General features: G+C 34.9%; 1 protein-coding gene across 1 annotated transcript in view; it reads right to left on the bottom strand.

The window, feature by feature from the left end:
• The window catches only part of LOC138210300 (stromelysin-3-like), a 75,154-nt gene that overhangs the window by 29,550 nt on the left and 26,803 nt on the right, over nucleotides 1-18,801 (bottom strand). The window contains 1 exon segment of the mRNA XM_069169365.1: nucleotides 18,107-18,311. Within this exon segment, the coding sequence (XP_069025466.1) occupies nucleotides 18,107-18,311 (205 nt within the window).

Genomic DNA, 18,801 nt, shown 5'->3' on the forward strand with positions numbered 1-18,801 from the left:
TCCCTCATATTAATTTTGCATTTCCTTTTTCATTCTTGCCCTATCACTAGATTTTAGCTGGCTTTTATTATTGATTGTGGATTATTGTAAAGTTAGATTGTTTGTGTCTTGAAGTGGATAGATCAAACATAATAATAATATATTTTACATTTAATACTACATTTTCATTCAACAATATTGAATTAGTATAATAATAATACAAAATGCTGTCTGGTGAAATTATAAATAGGACTCAAAATATTCAAGAAATAGTTTAATATATTCTTTCTTTTCTTTTCAGGTGGAGTCAAAAATAGGAGGACCAAGAAAAAGCCCAGACTATGAACTAGGAGTAAGTACGGAGTCCCTGAAGGGTCACTGACAATGTTTTGATGAAAACTTTCACGTTAGTTTACAATATGTTTTCTTAAACCTCTGAATATTTTGTGTTCCCTCGTAATACTTTCGCATTACGTTTTACATTCTTGGTATTATCAGTGTTTGACAATGTCACAATTAATCTTTATGTTTTGGTAGATGAAAAAAAATGAAATGTCTGCATTTTGTTAAAAATGCATCAAGTTTAATGGACACTCAGCGTCTGCGACGGCCATATCTCCGACGTCTGCGTCCAGCATAGGACCTGTAGGTCCTCCTGCGTCTGCGAACGGGGCGAGAGGCTCGTCTGCGTCTGCGTCTGCGTGGCATGATCAAACTTTGATGGGAACTACAGGGAGAAATGGGTCCTATTAATAAACTAAAGGAAACATTTGAGGATGTCATTTATTATGTGACAATTTATGCTGAAGAACTCTTGTAGAGTTTATAGATAGGACCCATTACATACAAGAGTTACTTTAAAGTTAGACTTATCAGAAAACTGATTTGGGAACATTTATATTATTTTTGTGTTCCCTCATATTAATTTTGCATTTCCTTTTTCATTCTTGCCCTATCACTAGATTTTAGCTGGCTTTTATTATTGATTGTGGATTATTGTAAAGTTAGATTGTTTGTGTCTAGAAGTGGATAGATCAAACATAATAATAATATATTTTACATTGAACACTAAATTTTAATTCAATAATTTTGAATAATTAAAATAATAATACAAAATGCTGTCTGGTGAAATTATAAATAGGAATCAAAATATTCAACAGATAGTTTAATATTTTCTCTTTTTTCTTTTCAGGTGGAGTCAAAAAAAGGAGGACCAAGAAAAAGCCCAGACTATGAACTAGGAGTAAGTACGGAGTCCCTGAAGGGTCACTGACAATGTTTTGATGATCAAGCATTTGATGATGTCATTTATGACATCACAAACCTCCCAGTTCAAAGAGTGTAAATGGAGGTGGGAGTGTAAAGGAGCTGTCCACCGTCCCTCAAGGGACATCACCAAATGCTTGACTCCTATTGGCTGCTGTTCTCCAGGTACACTTCTCACAATTTCATCTTTATTTTTCATCTGATGAGATTTGATAAAAAAATAATAAAAAAATTCAGTTACCATAGCAACGCCAAATATTCTGAGTTTAAGCATAACATATCAGGGGGACGGAGAGAGAGAGAGAGAGAGAGAGAGAGAGAGAGAGAGAGAGAACATAAAAGTACTTCTTGAATGTTTAGGGTCCTATTTATGAACATTTTAGGATGTTAATAATTATGTGACAATTTAGGCTGAAGAACTCTTGTAGAGTTTATAGATAGGACCCATTACATACAAGAGTTACTTTAAAGTTAGACTTATCAGAAAACTGATTTGGGAACATTTATATTATTTTTGTGTTCCCTCATATTAATTTTGCGTTTCCTTTTTCATTCTTGCCCTATCACTAGATTTTAGCTGGCTTTTATTATTGATTGTGGATTATTGTAAAGTTAGATTGTTTGTGTCTTGAAGTGGATAGATCAAACATAATAATAATATATTTTACATTTAATACTACATTTTCATTCAACAATATTGAATTAGTATAATAAAAATACAAAATGCTGTCTGGTGAAATTATAAATAGGAATCAAAATATTCAAGAAATAGTTTAATATATTCTTTCTTTTCTTTTCAGGTGGAGTCAAAAATAGGAGGACCAAGAAAAAGCCCAGACTATGAACTAGGAGTAAGTACGGAGTCCCTGAAGGGTCACTGACAATGTTTTGATGAAAACTTTCACGTTCGTTTACAATATGTTTTGTTAAACCTCTGAATATTTTGTGTTCCCTCGTAATACTTTTGCATTACGTTTTACATTCATGGTATTATCAGTGTTTGACAATGTCACAATTAATCTTTATGTTTTGGTAGATGAAAAAAAATGAAATGTCTGCATTTTGTTAAAAATGCATCAAGTTTAATGGACACTTAGTGACTGTGACGCTGAACTCTCGGACGTCTGCGTACAGCAGGGGGCCTGAGAGTCCTCCTGCGTCTGCGAACGGGGCGAGAGGCTCGTCTGCGTCTGCGTGGCATAATCAAACTTTGATGGGAACTACAGGGAGAAATGGGTCCTATTAATAAACTGGAGGAAACATTTGAGGATGTCATTTATTATGTGACAATTTATGCTGAAGAACTCTTGTAGAGTTTATAGATAGGACCCATTACATACAAGAGTTACTTTAAAGTTAGACTTATCAGAAAACTGATTTGGGAACATTTATATTATTTTTGTGTTCCCTCATATTAATTTTGCATTTCCTTTTTCATTCTTGCCCTATCACTAGATTTTAGCGGGCTTTTATTATTGATTGTGGATTATTGTAAAGTTAGATTGTTTGTGTCTTGAAGTGGATAGATCAAACATAATAATAATATATTTTACATTTAATACTAAATTTTCATTCAACAATATTGAATTAGTATAATAATAATACAAAATGCTGTCTGGTGAAATTATAAATAGGAATCAAAATATTCAAGAAATAGTTTAATATATTCTTTCTTTTCTTTTCAGGTGGAGTCAAAAATAGGAGGACCAAGAAAAAGCCCAGACTATGAACTAGGAGTAAGTACGGAGTCCCTGAAGGGTCACTGACAATGTTTTGATGATCAAGAATTTGATGATGTCATTTATGACATCACAAACCTCCCAGTTCAAAGAGTGTAAATGGAGGTGGGAGTGTAAAGGAGCTGTCCACCGTCCCTCAAGGGACATCACCAAATGCTTGACTCCTATTGGCTGCTGTTCTCCAGGTACACTTCTCACAATTTCATCTTTATTTTTCATCTGACGAGATTTGATAAAAAAATAATAAAAAATTCAGTTACCATAGCAACGCCAAATATTCTGAGTTCAAGCATAACATATCAGGGGGACGGAGAGAGAGAGAGAGAGAGAGAGAGAGAGAGAGAGAGAGAGAGAGAGAGAGAGAGAGAGAGAGAGAGAGAGAGAGAGAGAGAGAGAGAGAGAGAGAGAGAGAACATTAAAGTACTTCTTGAATGTTTAGGGTCCTATTTATGAACATTTTAGGATGTTAATAATTATGTGACAATTTATGCTGAAGAACTCTTGTAGAGTTTATAGATAGGACACATTACATACAAGAGTTACTTTAAAGTTAGACTTATCAGAAAACTGATTTGGGAACATTTATATTATTTTTGTGTTCCCTCATATTAATTTTGCATTTCCTTTTTCATTCTTGCCCTATCACTAGATTTTAGCTGGCTTTTATTATTGATTGTGGATTATTGTAAAGTTAGATTGTTTGTGTCTAGAAATGGATCGATCATAAAAAATAATAATATATTTTACATTGAACAATAAATTTTAATTCAATAATTTTGAATAATTAAAATAATAATACAAAATGCTGTCTGGTGAAATTATGAATAGGAATCAAAATATTAAAGAAATAGTTTAATATATTCTTTCTTTTCTTTTCAGGTGGAGTCAAAAACAGGAGGACCAAGAAAAAGCCCAGACTATGAACTAGGAGTAAGTACGGAGTCCCTGAAGGGTCACTGACAATGTTTTGAGGAAAACTTTCACGTTCGTTTACAATATGTTTTGTTGAACCTCTGAATATTTTGTGTTCCCTCGTAATACTTTTGCATTACGTTTTACATTCTTGGTATTATCAGTGTTTGACGATGTCACAATTAATCTTTATGTTTTGGTTGATGAAAAAAATGAAATGTCTGCATTTTGTTAAAAATGCATCAAGTTTAATGGACACTCAGCGTCTGCGACGGCCATATCGCCGACGTCTGCGTCCAGCATAGGACCTGTAGGTCCTCCTGCGTCTGCGAACGGGGCGAGAGGCTCGTCTGCGTCTGCGTCTGCGTCTGCGTGGCATGATCAAACTTTGATGGGAACTACAGGGAGAAATGGGTCCTATTAATAAACTAAAGGAAACATTTGAGGATGTCCTTTATTATGTGACAATTTATGCTGAAGAACTCTTGTAGAGTTTATAGATAGGACCCATTACATACAAGAGGTACTTTAAAGTTAGACTAATCAGAAAACTGATTTGGGAACATTTATATTATTTTTGTGTTCCCTCATATTAATTTTGCATTTCCTTTTTCATTCTTGCCCTATCACTAGATTTTAGCTGGCTTTTATTATTGATTGTGGATTATTGTAAAGTTAGATTGTTTGTGTCTAGAAGTGGATAGATCAAACATAATAATACATTTTATATTTAATACTACATTTTGATTCAATAATTTTGAATTAGTATAATAATAATAATAAAAAAATGCTGTCTGGTGAAATTATAAATAGGAATCAAAATATTCAAGAAATAGTTTAATATATTCTTTCTTTTCTTTTCAGGTGGAGTCAAAAATAGGAGGACCAAGAAAAAGCCCAGACTATGAACTAGGAGTAAGTACGGAGTCCCTGAAGGGTCACTGACAATGTTTTGTTGATCAAGAATTTGATGATGTCATTTATGACATCACAAACCTCCCAGTTCAAAGAGTGTAAATGGAGGTGGGAGTGTAAAGGAGCTGTCCACCGTCCCTCAGGGGACATCATCAAATGCTTGACTCCTATTGGCTGCCGTTCTGCAGGTACACTTCTCACAATTTCATCTTTATTTTTCATCTGTCGAGATTTGATAAAAAAAATAATAAAAAATTCAGTTACCATAGCAACGCCAAATAATCTGAGTTTAAGCATAACATATCAGGGGGACGGAGAGAGAGAGAGAGAGAGAGAGAGAGAGAGAGAGAGAACATTAAAGTACTTCTTGAATGTTAAGGGTTCTATTTATGAACATTTTAGGATGTTATTAATTACGTGACAATTTATGCTGAAGAACTCTTGTAGAGTTTATAGATAGGACCCATTACATACAAGAGTTACTTTAAAGTTAGACTTATCAGAAAACTGATTTGGGAACTTTTATATTATTTTTGTGTTCCCTCATATTAATTTTGCATTTCCTTTTTAATTCTTGCCCTATCACTAGATTTTAACTGGCTTTTATTATTGATTGTGGATTATTGTAAAGTTAGATTGTTTGTGTCTAGAAGTGGATAGATCAAACATAATAACAATATATTTTACATTTAATACTAAATTTTAATTCAATAATTTTGAATAATTAAAATAATAATACAAAATGCTGTCTGGTGAAATTATAAATAGGAATCAAAATATTCAAGAAATAGTTTAATATATTCTTTCTTTTCTTTTCAGGTGGAGTCAAAAATAGGAGGACCAAGAAAAAGCCCAGACTATGAACTAGGAGTAAGTACGGAGTCCCTGAAGGGTCACTGACAATGTTTTGATGATCAAGAATTTGATGATGTCATTTATGACATCACAAACCTCCCAGTTCAAAGAGTGTAAATGGAGGTGGGAGTGTAAAGGAGCTGTCCACCGTCCCTCAAGGGACATCACCAAATGCTTGACTCCTATTGGCTGCCGTTCTGCAGGTAAACTTCTCACAATTTCATCTTTATTTTTCATCTGATGAGATTTGGTAAAAAAATAATAAAAAAAATTCAGTTACCATAGCAACGCCAAATATTCTGAGTTCAAGCATAACATATCAGGGGGACGGAGAGAGAGAGAGAGAGAGAGAGAGAGAGAGAGAGAGAGAGAGAGAACATTAAAGTACTTCTTGAATGTTAAGGGTCCTATTTATGAACATTTTAGGATGTTAATAATTACGTGACAATTTATGCTGAAGAACTCTTGTAGAGTTTATAGATAGGACCCATTACATACAAGAGTTACTTTAAAGTTAGACTTATCAGAAAACTGATTTGGGAACATTTATATTATTTTTGTGTTCCCTCATAGTAATTTTGCATTTCCTTCTTCATTCTTGCCCTATCACTAGATTTTAGCTGGCTTTTATTATTGATTGTGGATTATTGTAAAGTTAGAGTGTTTGTGTCTAGAAGTGGATAGATCAAACATAATAATACATTTTATATTTAATACTACATTTTGATTCAATAATTTTGAATTAGTATAATAATAATAATAAAAAAATGCTGTCTGGTGAAATTATAAATAGGAATCAAAATATTCAAGAAATAGTTTAATATATTCTTTCGTTTCTTTTCAGGTGGAGTCAAAAATAGGAGGACCAAGAAAAAGCCCAGACTATGAACTAGGAGTAAGTACGGAGTCCCTGAAGGGTCACTGATAATGTTTTGATGAAAACTTTCACGTTCGTTTACAACATGTTTTGTTAAACCTCTGAATATTTTGTGTTCCCTCGTAATACTTTTGCATTACGTTTTACATTCTTGGTATTATCAGTGTTTGACAATGTCACAATTAATCTTTATGTTTTGGTTGATGAAAAAAAATGAAATGTCTGCATTTTGTTAAAAATGCATCAAGTTTAATGGACACTTAGGACTGTGACGCTGAACTCTCGGACGTCTGCGTACAGCAGGGGGCCTGAGAGTCCTCCTGCGTCTGCGAACGGGGCGAGAGGCTCGTCTGCGTCTGCGTGGCATGATCAAACTTTGATGGGAACTACAGGGAGAAATGGGTCCTATTAATAAACTGGAGGAAACATTTGAGGATGTCATTTATTATGTGACAATTTATGCTGAAGAACTCTTGTAGAGTTTATAGATAGGACACATTACATACAAGAGTTACTTTAAAGTTAGACTTATCAGAAAACTGATTTGGGAACATTTATATTATTTTTGTGTTCCCTCATATTAATTTTGCATTTCCTTTTTCATTCTTGCCCTATCACTAGATTTTAGCGGGCTTTTATTATTGATTGTGGATTATTGTAAAGTTAGATTGTTTGTGTCTAGAAGTAATAATACATTTTATGTTTAATACTACATTTTCATTCAACAATATTGAATTAGTATAATAATAATACAAAATGCTGTCTGGTGAAATTATAAATAGGAATCAAAATATTCAAGAAATAGTTTAATATATTCTTTCTTTTCTTTTCAGGTGGAGTCAAAAATAGGAGGACCAAGAAAAAGCCCAGACTATGAACTAGGAGTAAGTACGGAGTCCCTGAAGGGTCACTGACAATGTTTTGATGATCAAGAATTTGATGATGTCATTTATGACATCACAAACCTCCCAGTTCAAAGAGTGTAAATGGAGGTGGGAGTGTAAAGGAGCTGTCCACCGTCCCTCAGGGGACATCACCAAATGCTTGACTCCTATTGGCTGCCGTTCTGCAGGTAAACTTCTCACAATTTCATCTTTATTTTTCATCTGTCGAGATTTGATAAAAAAAATAATAAAAAAATTCAGTTACCATAGCAACGCCAAATAATCTGAGTTTAAGCATAACATCAGGGGGACGGAGAGAGAGAGAGAGAGAGAGGGAGAACATTAAAGTACTTCTTGAATGTTTAGGGTCCTATTTATGAACATTTTAGGATGTTATTACTTACGTGACAATTTATGCTGAAGAACTCTTGTTGAGTTTATAGATAGGACCCATTACATACAAGAGTTACTTTAAAGTTAGACTTATCAGAAAACTGATTTGGGAACATTTATATTATTTTTGTGTTCCCTCATATTAATTTTGCATTTCCTTTTTCATTCTTGCCCTATCACTAGATTTTAGCTGGCTTTTATTATTGATTGTGGATTATTGTAAAGTTAGATTGTTTGCGTCTAGAAGTGGATAGATCAAACATAATAATACATTTTATATTTAATACTACATTTTCATTCAATAATTTTGAATTAGTATAACAATAATACAAAATGCTGTCTGCTGAAATTATAAATAGGAATCAAAATATTCAAGAAATAGTTTAATATATTCTTTCTTTTCTTTTCAGGTGGAGTCAAAAATAGGAGGACCAAGAAAAAGCCCAGACTATGAACTAGGAGTAAGTACGGAGTCCCTGAAGGGTCACTGATAATGTTTTGATGATCAAGAATTTGATGATGTCATTTATGACATCACAAACCTCCCAGTTCAAAGAGTGTAAATGGAGGTGGGAGTGTAAAGGAGCTGTCCACCGTCCCTCAGGGGACATCACCAAATGCTTGACTCCTATTGGCTGCTGTTCTCCAGCTACACTTCTCACAATTTCATCTTTATTTTTCATCTGTCGAGATTTGATAAAAAAAATAATAAAAAAATTCAGTTACCATAGCAACGCCAAATAATCTGAGTTTAAGCATAACATATCAGGGGGACGGAGAGAGAGAGAGAGAGAGAGAGAGAGAGAGAGAGAACATTAAAGTACTTCTTGAATGTTAAGGGTCCTATTTATGAACATTTTAGTATGTTAATAAATACGTGACAATTTATGCTGAAGAACTCTTGTAGAGTTTATAGATAGGACCCATTACATACAAGAGTTACTTTAAAGTTAGACTTATCAGAAAACTGATTTGGGAACATTTATATTATTTTTGTGTTCCCTCATATTAATTTTGCATTTCCTTTTTCATTCTTGCCCTATCACTAGATTTTAGCTGGCTTTTATTATTGATTGTGGATTATTGTAAAGTTAGATTGTTTGTGTCTAGAAGTGGATAGATCATAAATAATAATAATATATTTTACATTGAACAATAAATTTTAATTCAATAATTTTGAATAATTAAAATAATAATACAAAATGCTGTCTGGTGAAATTATGAATAGGAATCAAAATATTAAAGAAATAGTTTAATATATTCTTTCTTTTCTTTTCAGGTGGAGTCAAAAATAGGAGGACCAAGAAAAAGCCCAGACTATGAACTAGGAGTAAGTACGGAGTCCCTGAAGGGTCACTGATAATGTTTTGATGAAAACTTTCACGTTCGTTTACAATATGTTTTGTTGAACCTCTGAATATTTTGTGTTCCCTCGTAATACTTTTGCATTACGTTTTACATTCTTGGTATTATCAGTGTTTGACAATGTCACAATTAATCTTTATGTTTTGGTTGATGAAAAAAATGAAATGTCTGCATTTTGTTAAAAATGCATCAAGTTTAATGGACACTCAGCGTCTGCGACGGCCATATCGCCGACGTCTGCGTCCAGCATAGGACCTGTAGGTCCTCCTGCGTCTGCGAACGGGGCGAGAGGCTCGTCTGCGTCTGCGTCTGCGTCTGCGTGGCATGATCAAACTTTGATGGGAACTACAGGGAGAAATGGGTCCTATTAATAAACTAAAGGAAACATTTGAGGATGTCATTTATTATGTGACAATTTATGCTGAAGAACTCTTGTAGAGTTTATAGATAGGACCCATTACATACAAGAGGTACTTTAAAGTTAGACTAATCAGAAAACTGATTTGGGAACATTTATATTATTTTTGTGTTCCCTCATATTAATTTTGCATTTCCTTTTTCATTCTTGCCCTATCACTAGATTTTAGCTGGCTTTTATTATTGATTGTGGATTATTGTAAAGTTAGATTGTTTGTGTCTAGAAGTGGATAGATCAAACATAATAATACATTTTATATTTAATACTACATTTTGATTCAATAATTTTGAATTAGTATAATAATAATAATAAAAAAACGCTGTCTGGTGAAATTATAAATAGGAATCAAAATATTCAAGAAATAGTTTAATATATTCTTTCTTTTCTTTTCAGGTGGAGTCAAAAATAGGAGGACCAAGAAAAAGCCCAGACTATGAACTAGGAGTAAGTACGGAGTCCCTGAAGGGTCACTGATAATGTTTTGATGAAAACTTTCACGTTCGTCTACAACATGTTTTGTTAAACCTCTGAATATTTTGTGTTCCCTCGTAATACTTTTGCATTACGTTTTACATTCTTGGTATTATCAGTGTTTGACAATGTCACAATTAATCTTTATGTTTTGGTAGATGAAAAAAAATGAAATGTCTGCATTTTGTTAAAAATGCATCAAGTTTAATGGACACTTAGGACTGTGACGCTGAACTCTCGGACGTCTGCGTACAGCAGGGGGCCTGAGAGTCCTCCTGCGTCTGCGAACGGGGCGAGAGGCTCGTCTGCGTCTGCGTGGCATGATCAAACTTTGATGGGAACTACAGGGAGAAATGGGTCCTATTAATAAACTGGAGGAAACATTTGAGGATGTCATTTATTATGTGACAATTTATGCTGAAGAACTCTTGTAGAGTTTATAGATAGGACCCATTACATACAAGAGTTACTTTAAAGTTCGACTTATCAGAAAACTGATTTGGGAACATTTATATTATTTTTGTGTTCCCTCATATTAATTTTGCATTTCCTTTTTCATTCTTGCCCTATCACTAGATTTTAGCTGGCTTTTATTATTGATTGTGGATTATTGTAAAGTTAGATTGTTTGTGTCTAGAAGTGGATAGATCAAACATAATAATAATATATTTTACATTTAATACTAAATTTTAATTCAATAATTTTGAATAAGTAAAATAATAATACAAAATGCTGTCTGATGAAATTATGAATAGGAATCAAAATATTCAAGAAATAGTTTAATATATTCTTTCTTTTCTTTTCAGGTGGAGTCAAAAATAGGAGGACCAAGAAAAAGCCCAGACTATGAACTAGGAGTAAGTACGGAGTCCCTGAAGGGTCACTGAAATGTTTTGATGATCAAGCATTTGATGATGTCATATATGACATCACAAACCTCCCAGTTCAAAGAGTGTAAATGGAGGTGGGAGTGTAAAGGAGCTGTCCACCGTCCCTCAGGGGACATCACCAAATGCTTGACTCCTATTGGCTGCTGTTCTCCAGCTACACTTCTCACAATTTCATCTTTATTTTTCATCTGATGAGATTTGATAAAAAAATAATAAAAAATTCAGTTACCATAGCAACGCCAAATATTCTGAGTTTAAGCACAACATATCAGGGGGACGGAGAGAGAGAGAGAGAGAGAGAGAGAGAGAGAGAGAGAGAACATTAAAGTACCTCTTGAATGTTAAGGGTCCTATTTATGAACATTTTAGTATGTTAATAATTATGTGATTGTTTATGTTGCACAACTCCTGTACAGTTTATAAATAGGAACCATAACATACCAAAGTTACTTTAATATTTTGTCTTTTTTCTTTTCTTTTCAGGTGGAGTCAAAAATAGGAGGACCAAGAAAAAGCCCAGACTATGAACCAGGAGTAAGTACGGAGTCCCTGAAGGGTCACTGACAATGTTTTGAGGAAAACTTTCATGTTCCTGTTAATGTCACAATTAATCTTTATGTTTCGGTTTGTGAAAAAAATGAAATGTCTGCATTTTGTTAAAAATGCATCAAGTTTAATGGACACTCAGCGTCTGCGACGGCCATATCTCCGACGTCTGCGTCCAGCATAGGACCTGTAGGTCCTCCTGCGTCTGCGAACGGGGCGAGAGGCTCGTCTGCGTCTGCGTCTGCGTGGCATGATCAAACTTTGATGGGAACTACAGGGAGAAATGGGTCCTATTAATAAACTAAAGGAAACATTTGAGGATGTCATTTATTTTGTGACAATTTATGCTGAAGAACTCTTGTAGAGTTTATAGATAGGACCCATTACATACAAGAGTTACTTTAAAGTTAGACTTATCAGAAAACTGATTTGGGAACATTTATATTATTTTTGTGTTCCCTCATATTGATTTTGCATTTCCTTTTTCATTCTTGCCCTATCACTAGATTTTAGCTGGCTTTTATTATTGATTGTGGATTATTGTAAAGTTAGATTGTTTGTGTCTAGAAGTGGATCGATCAAACATAATAATAATATATTTTACATTTAATACTAAATTTTCATTCAATAATTTTGAATAAGTAAAATAACAATACAAAATGCTGTCTGGTGAAATTATAAATCGGAATCAAAATATTCAAGAAATAGTTTAATATATTCTTTCTTTTCTTTTCAGGTGGAGTCAAAAATAGGAGGACCAAGAAAAAGCCCAGACTATGAACTAGGAGTAAGTACGGAGTCCCTGAAGGGTCACTGATAATGTTTTGAGGAAAACTTTCACGTTCGTTTACAACATGTTTTGTTGAACCTCTGAATATTTTGTGTTCCCTCGTAATACTTTTGCATTACGTTTTACATTCTTGGTATTATCAGTGTTTGACAATGTCACAATTAATATTTATGTTTTGGTTGATGAAAAAAATGAAATGTCTGCATTTTGTTAAAAATGCATCAAGTTTAATGGACACTCAGCGTCTACGACGGCCATATCGCCGACGTCTGCGTCCAGCATAGGACCTGTAGGTCCTCCTGCGTCTGCGAACGGGGCGAGAGGCTCGTCTGCGTCTGCGTCTGCGTGGCATGATCAAACTTTGATGGGAACTACAGGGAGAAATGGGTCCTATTAATAAACTAAAGGAAACATTTGAGGATGTCATTTATTATGTGACAATTTATGCTGAAGAACTCTTGTAGAGTTTATAGATAGGACCCATTACATACAAGAGTTACTTTAAAGTTAGACTTATCAGAAAACTGATTTGGGAACATTTATATTATTTTTGTGTTCCCTCATATTAATTTTGCATTTCCTTTTTCATTCTTGCCCTATCACTAGATTTTAGCTGGCTTTTATCATTGATTGTGGATTATTGTAAAGTTAGATTGTTTGTGTCTAGAAGTGGATAGATCAAACATAATAATAATATATTTTACATTTAATACTAAATTTTCATTCAACAATATTGAATTAGTATAATAATAATACAAAATGCTGTCTGGTGAAATTATAAATAGGAATCAAAATATTCAAGAAATAGTTTAATATATTCTTTCGTTACTTTTCAGGTGGAGTCAAAAATAGGAGGACCAAGAAAAAGCCCAGACTATGAACTAGGAGTAAGTACGGAGTCCCTGAAGGGTCACTGACAATGTTTTGAGGAAAACTTTCATGTTCGTCTACAACATGTTTTGTTAAACCTCTGAATATTTTGTGTTTCCTCGTAATACTTTTGCATTACGTTTTACATTCATGGTATCATCAGTGTTTGACAATGTCACAATTAATCTTTATGTTTTGGTTGATGAAAAAAAATGAAATGTCTGCATTTTGTTAAAAATGCATCAAGTTTAATGGACACTTAGTGACTGTGACGCTGAACTCTCGGACGTCTGCGTACAGCAGGGGGCCTGAGAGTCCTCCTGCGTCTGCGAACGGGGCGAGAGGCTCGTCTGCGTCTGCGTGGCATGATCAAACTTTGATGGGAACTACAGGGAGAAATGGGTCCTATTAATAAACTGGAGGAAACATTTGAGGATGTCATTTATTACGTGACAATTTATGCTGAAGAACTCTTGTAGAGTTTATAGATAGGACACATTACATACAAGAGTTACTTTAAAGTTAGACTTATCAGAAAACTGATTTGGGAACATTTATATTATTTTTGTGTTCCCTCATATTAATTTTGCATTTCCTTTTTCATTCTTGCCCTATCACTAGATTTTAGCTGGCTTTTATTATTGATTGTGGATTATTGTAAAGTTAGATTGTTTGTGTCTAGAAGTGGATAGATCAAACATAATAATAATATATTTTACATTTAATACTAAATTTTCATTCAACAATATTGAATTAGTATAATAATAATACAAAATGCTGTCTGGTGAAATTATAAATAGGAATCAAAATATTCAAGAAACAGTTTAATATTTCCTCTTTTTTCTTTTCAGTTGGAGTCAAAAATAGGAGGACCAAGAAAAAGCCCAGACTATGAACTAGGAGTAAGTACGGAGTCCCTGAAGGGTCACTGACAATGTTTTGATGATCAAGCATTTGATGATGTCATTTATGACATCACAAACCTCCCAGTTCAAAGAGTGTAAATGGAGGTGGGAGTGTAAAGGAGCTGTCCACCGTCCCTCAGGGGACATCATCAAATGCTTGACTCCTATTGGCTGCTGTTCTCCAGGTACACTTCTCACAATTTCATCTTTATTTTTCATCTGATGAGATTTGATAAAAAAAAAAAAAAAAAAAAAAAAAAAAAAAAAAAAAAAAAAAAATTCAGTTACCATAGCAACGCCAAATATTCTGAGTTTCAGCATAACATATCAGGGGGACGGAGAGAGAGAGAGAGAGAGAGAGAGAGAGAGAGAGAGAGAGAGAGAACATTAAAGTACCTCTTGAATGTTAAGGGTCCTATTTATGAACATTTTAGGATGTTATTAATTATGTGATTGTTTACGTTGCACAACTCCTGTACAGTTTATAAATAGGAACCATAACAAACCAAAGTTACTTTAATATTTTCACTTTTTATTTTTTCAGGTGGAGTCAAAAATAGGAGGACCAAGAAAAAGCCCAGACTATGAACTAGGAGTAAGTACGGAGTCCCTGAAGGGTCACTGACAATGTTTTGATGAAAACTTTCACGTTCGTCTACAACATGTTTTGTTAAACCTCTGAATATTTTGTGTTCCCTCGTAATACTTTTGCATTACGTTTTACATTCTTGGTATTATCAGTGTTTGACAATGTCACAATTAATCTTTATGTTTTGGTTGATGAAAAAAATGAAATGTCTGCATTTTGTTAAAAATGCATCAAGTTTAATGGACACTCAGCGTCTGCGACGGCCATATCGCCGACGTCTGCGTCCAGCATAGGACCTGTAGGTCCTCCTGCGTCTGCGAACGGGGCGAGAGGCTCGTCTGCGTCTGCGTCTGCGTCTGCGTGGCATGATCAAACTTTGATGGGAACTACAGGGAGAAATGGGTCCTATTAATAAATTAAAGGAAACATTTGAGGATGTCATTTATTATGTGACAATTTATGCTGAAGAACTCTTGTAGAGTTTATAGATAGGACCCATTACATACAAGAGTTACTTTAAAGTTAGACTTATCAGAAAACTGATTTGGGAACATTTATATTATTTTTGTGTTCCCTCATATTAATTTTGCATTTCCTTTTTCATTCTTGCCCTATCACTAGATTTTAGCTGGCTTTTATTATTGATTGTGGATTATTGTAAAGTTAGATTGTTTGTGTCTTGAAGTGGATAGATCAAACATAATAACAATATATTTTACATTTAATACTACATTTTCATTCAACAATATTGAATTAGTTTAATAATAATACAAAATGCTGTACGGTGAAATTATAAATAGGAATCAAAATATTCAAGAAATAGTTTAATATATTCTTTCTTTTCTTTTCAGGTGGAGTCAAAAATAGGAGGACCAAGAAAAAGCCCAGACTATGAACTAGGAGTAAGTACGGAGTCCCTGAAGGGTCACTGACAATGTTTTGATGATCAAGAATTTGATGATGTCATTTATGACATCACAAACCTCCCAGTTCAAAGAGTGTAAATGGAGGTGGGAGTGTAAAGGAGCTGTCCACCGTCCCTCAGGGGACATCATCAAATGCTTGACTCCTATTGGCTGCTGTTCTCCAGCTACACTTCTCACAATTTCATCTTTATTTTTCATCTGATGAGATTTGATAAAAAAATAATAAAAAATTCAGTTACCATAGCAACGCCAAATAATCTGAGTTTAAGCACAACATATCATGGGGACGGAGAGAGAGAGAGAGAGAGAGAACATTAAAGTACCTCTTGAATGTTAAGGGTCCTATTTATGAACATTTTAGGATGTTATTAATTATGTAATTGTTTATGTTGCACAACTCCTGTACAGTTTATAAATAGGAACCATAACATACCAAAGTTACTTTAATATTTTTTCTCTTTTTTTCTTTTCAGGTGGAGTCAAAAATAGGAGGACCAAGAAAAAGCCCAGACTATGAACTAGGAGTAAGTACGGAGTCCCTGAAGGGTCACTGATAATGTTTTGAGGAAAACTTTCACGTTCGTTTACAATATGTTTTGTTAAACCTCTGAATATTTTGTGTTCCCTCGTAATACTTTCGCATTACGTTTTACATTATTGGTATTATCAGTGTTTGACAATGTCACAATTAATCTTTATGTTTTGGTTCATGAAAAAAATGAAATGTCTGCATTTTGTTAAAAATGCATCAAGTTTAATGGACGCTTAGTGACTGTGACGCTGAACTCTCGGACGTCTGCGTACAGCAGGGGGCCTGAGAGTCCTCCTGCGTCTGCGAACGGGGCGAGAGGCTCGTCTGCGTCTGCGTGGCATGATCAAACTTTGATGGGAACTACAGGGAGAAATGGGTCCTATTAATAAACTGGAGGAAACATTTGAGGATGTCATTTATTATGTGACAATTTATGCTGAAGAACTCTTGTAGAGTTTATAGATAGGACCCATTACATACAAGAGTTACTTTAAAGTTAGACTTATCAAAAAACTGATTGAGTTCCCTCGTATGACTGAAGGGTCATTGTGAGAATGTTTTGATGAAAACGTTCACGTTTCATTGCAATATGTTTGAATATTTTGCGTTCCCACGTAACACTTTTACATTACGTTTAGCGTCCTTGGTTATATCAGTGTTCGGGATTAACTATTATATTAAATACCATAAATATTCATGTTTAATATCATATATTTCAAATATTCAAAAATATTCAATACTACTTTTTTTAACGGGAGCGTCTTCTCTAAGGCCAAGTTGGTCGTCTGCACAATAACAAGAACCTGGACCGGAACCTGGACCAGAGCATGGACCAGAGCATGGACCAGAGCCTGGACCAGAACCTGGACCAGAGCATGGACCAGAGCCTGGACCAGAGCCTGGACCAGAGCCTGGACCAGAACCTGGACCAGAACCTGCGCCGCCGTCTGAGTGAGAAGGGGACATATTCTCCTGATGTTGTGCAGCAGCACAATGATGTTGTTCATCCTTTTAGTTTAGCATAAGGATGTCGTGACAACGCTCTGGCCCGGTACCATCCCAAAATGCTGAAAATGTGACAGCATCTCTGTTGTGGAGATGCTGGACGTTTCAGACGAGAGAAGGAAGAACAAAATTAGGAAATACATCTTAAATAGTCCTTAATCTAAATAGAAACTCTTTTCTGCCACACCAAATAAACAGCTTTCGTATGATCGCTGTTAGAGATGTCTTTGTCTCATGTTTTTTTTTTTTTTCCCAGCGAGAGAATAAACTCCATGCTCCCTCCATGTTGGGGGGTTGTTGTTGGGGACCCGAGGTTGTGCGTCTTTTTGGTGCGATTTGGATACGCGACACGTTTCATATAAATACATTTTCAAAGGAGGAGCAAATTCCAACCTTCACACAGTATGTTGATGTCCGGAATATTATTATTGACTTAATATGGACATTTCTGTTGCTGCTGTAAAACAATATTTTCTCATATTTAGAATATAAATATTTTTTAGAAGCGCATTAAAGAATCAGACTTATCCTGAAGTGAAAAGTACAAATACCAAACAAAAAATACTCCATTACAAATAAAAGTGCTGCATTTAAAAATGCACTTAAGTAAAAGTATGTATTAGTATTTGCTAAATGTACTGATGTAGTAAAAGCACACTGTGCAGTAAAATGCTCCCTGTCAGTGTTTACTATGATATAATGTATTTGGGTTCATATTGCTGCTGCATTATTGTGGATGTTGTATTTTACTGCTGTAGATGTTAAAGGTTGTACTAATTTTAATAACTATGGGCTTGGGTAGTTTAATCATACGGTCAAAAAGGATATTTTGAACGGGCACTGCACTAGTCAGTGTTAATTATCATTTTACGATCAAATTAAAGTTTCCTCGAAGGGTAGGATATTTGACTTGTGTAGATCTGCAGTCATGCGAAACTGTCAACCACATAACAGCCGCTCACTTGTCTCCGCCGCCCACCTTGAAAGAACCAACTGTTCCCCGACTTGTCTTCAAAGGCGGCGTCGATGTTTTCGGGAATCCCCCTCCAGTGACGGGACGCCAGCGCCGGGTAACCGCTCTCCAGATGCCCGTCCCTGATCCTCCAAACGTACCCCGATTTAAAGAAGAACAGCTCCCCCCGGATCATAGACACGGCATCAAAGTCCGTCTGGCAGGCGTCGGGCTGCAGAGAGGACAGATCACGGGTTCATTTCCACACGCAACGACGCGGGAAAACTTCAAGTATCTGACATGAAGGATTTTTACTGCTGTGGGATGAAGTGTTGAGGAGCCGTTTTATTGTCTGAAAGGATGCCAGAGTGAAGAGGGTTTTTGTGCTCCTTAAGGTCCAGCCGAAGACGATACCACAAACCATACAGCAATACATTTCCGGGATTTTCCACACGAGTGAGAAACCTACAAATTTTACACAAGAACTTCATGGTGAGAGGAAGCTGTTCGCCTGTAAGAAGCTCCTCTGGGACGAAGAGATTATTTTGGTCTCTGACGCTCATTTATCATCCACGGTTCAAAGATACACTCGTGTCTGTTATGGTGGAGTTTCAAAGATATTCACTGTCAGACAGACATGCAGCCTTGAAATATATTTTCCTATGAAAGTGTCGTACAACCACAGAAACCATTGCTAGTTATAGGATAACTCTGATTCTAGT

Source organism: Embiotoca jacksoni, unplaced genomic scaffold (genome assembly GCF_022577435.1).
Source record: "Embiotoca jacksoni isolate LCO1_2020_lvr unplaced genomic scaffold, fEmbJac1.0.p SCAF_44, whole genome shotgun sequence".
Lineage (NCBI taxonomy): Eukaryota > Metazoa > Chordata > Actinopteri > Embiotocidae > Embiotoca > Embiotoca jacksoni.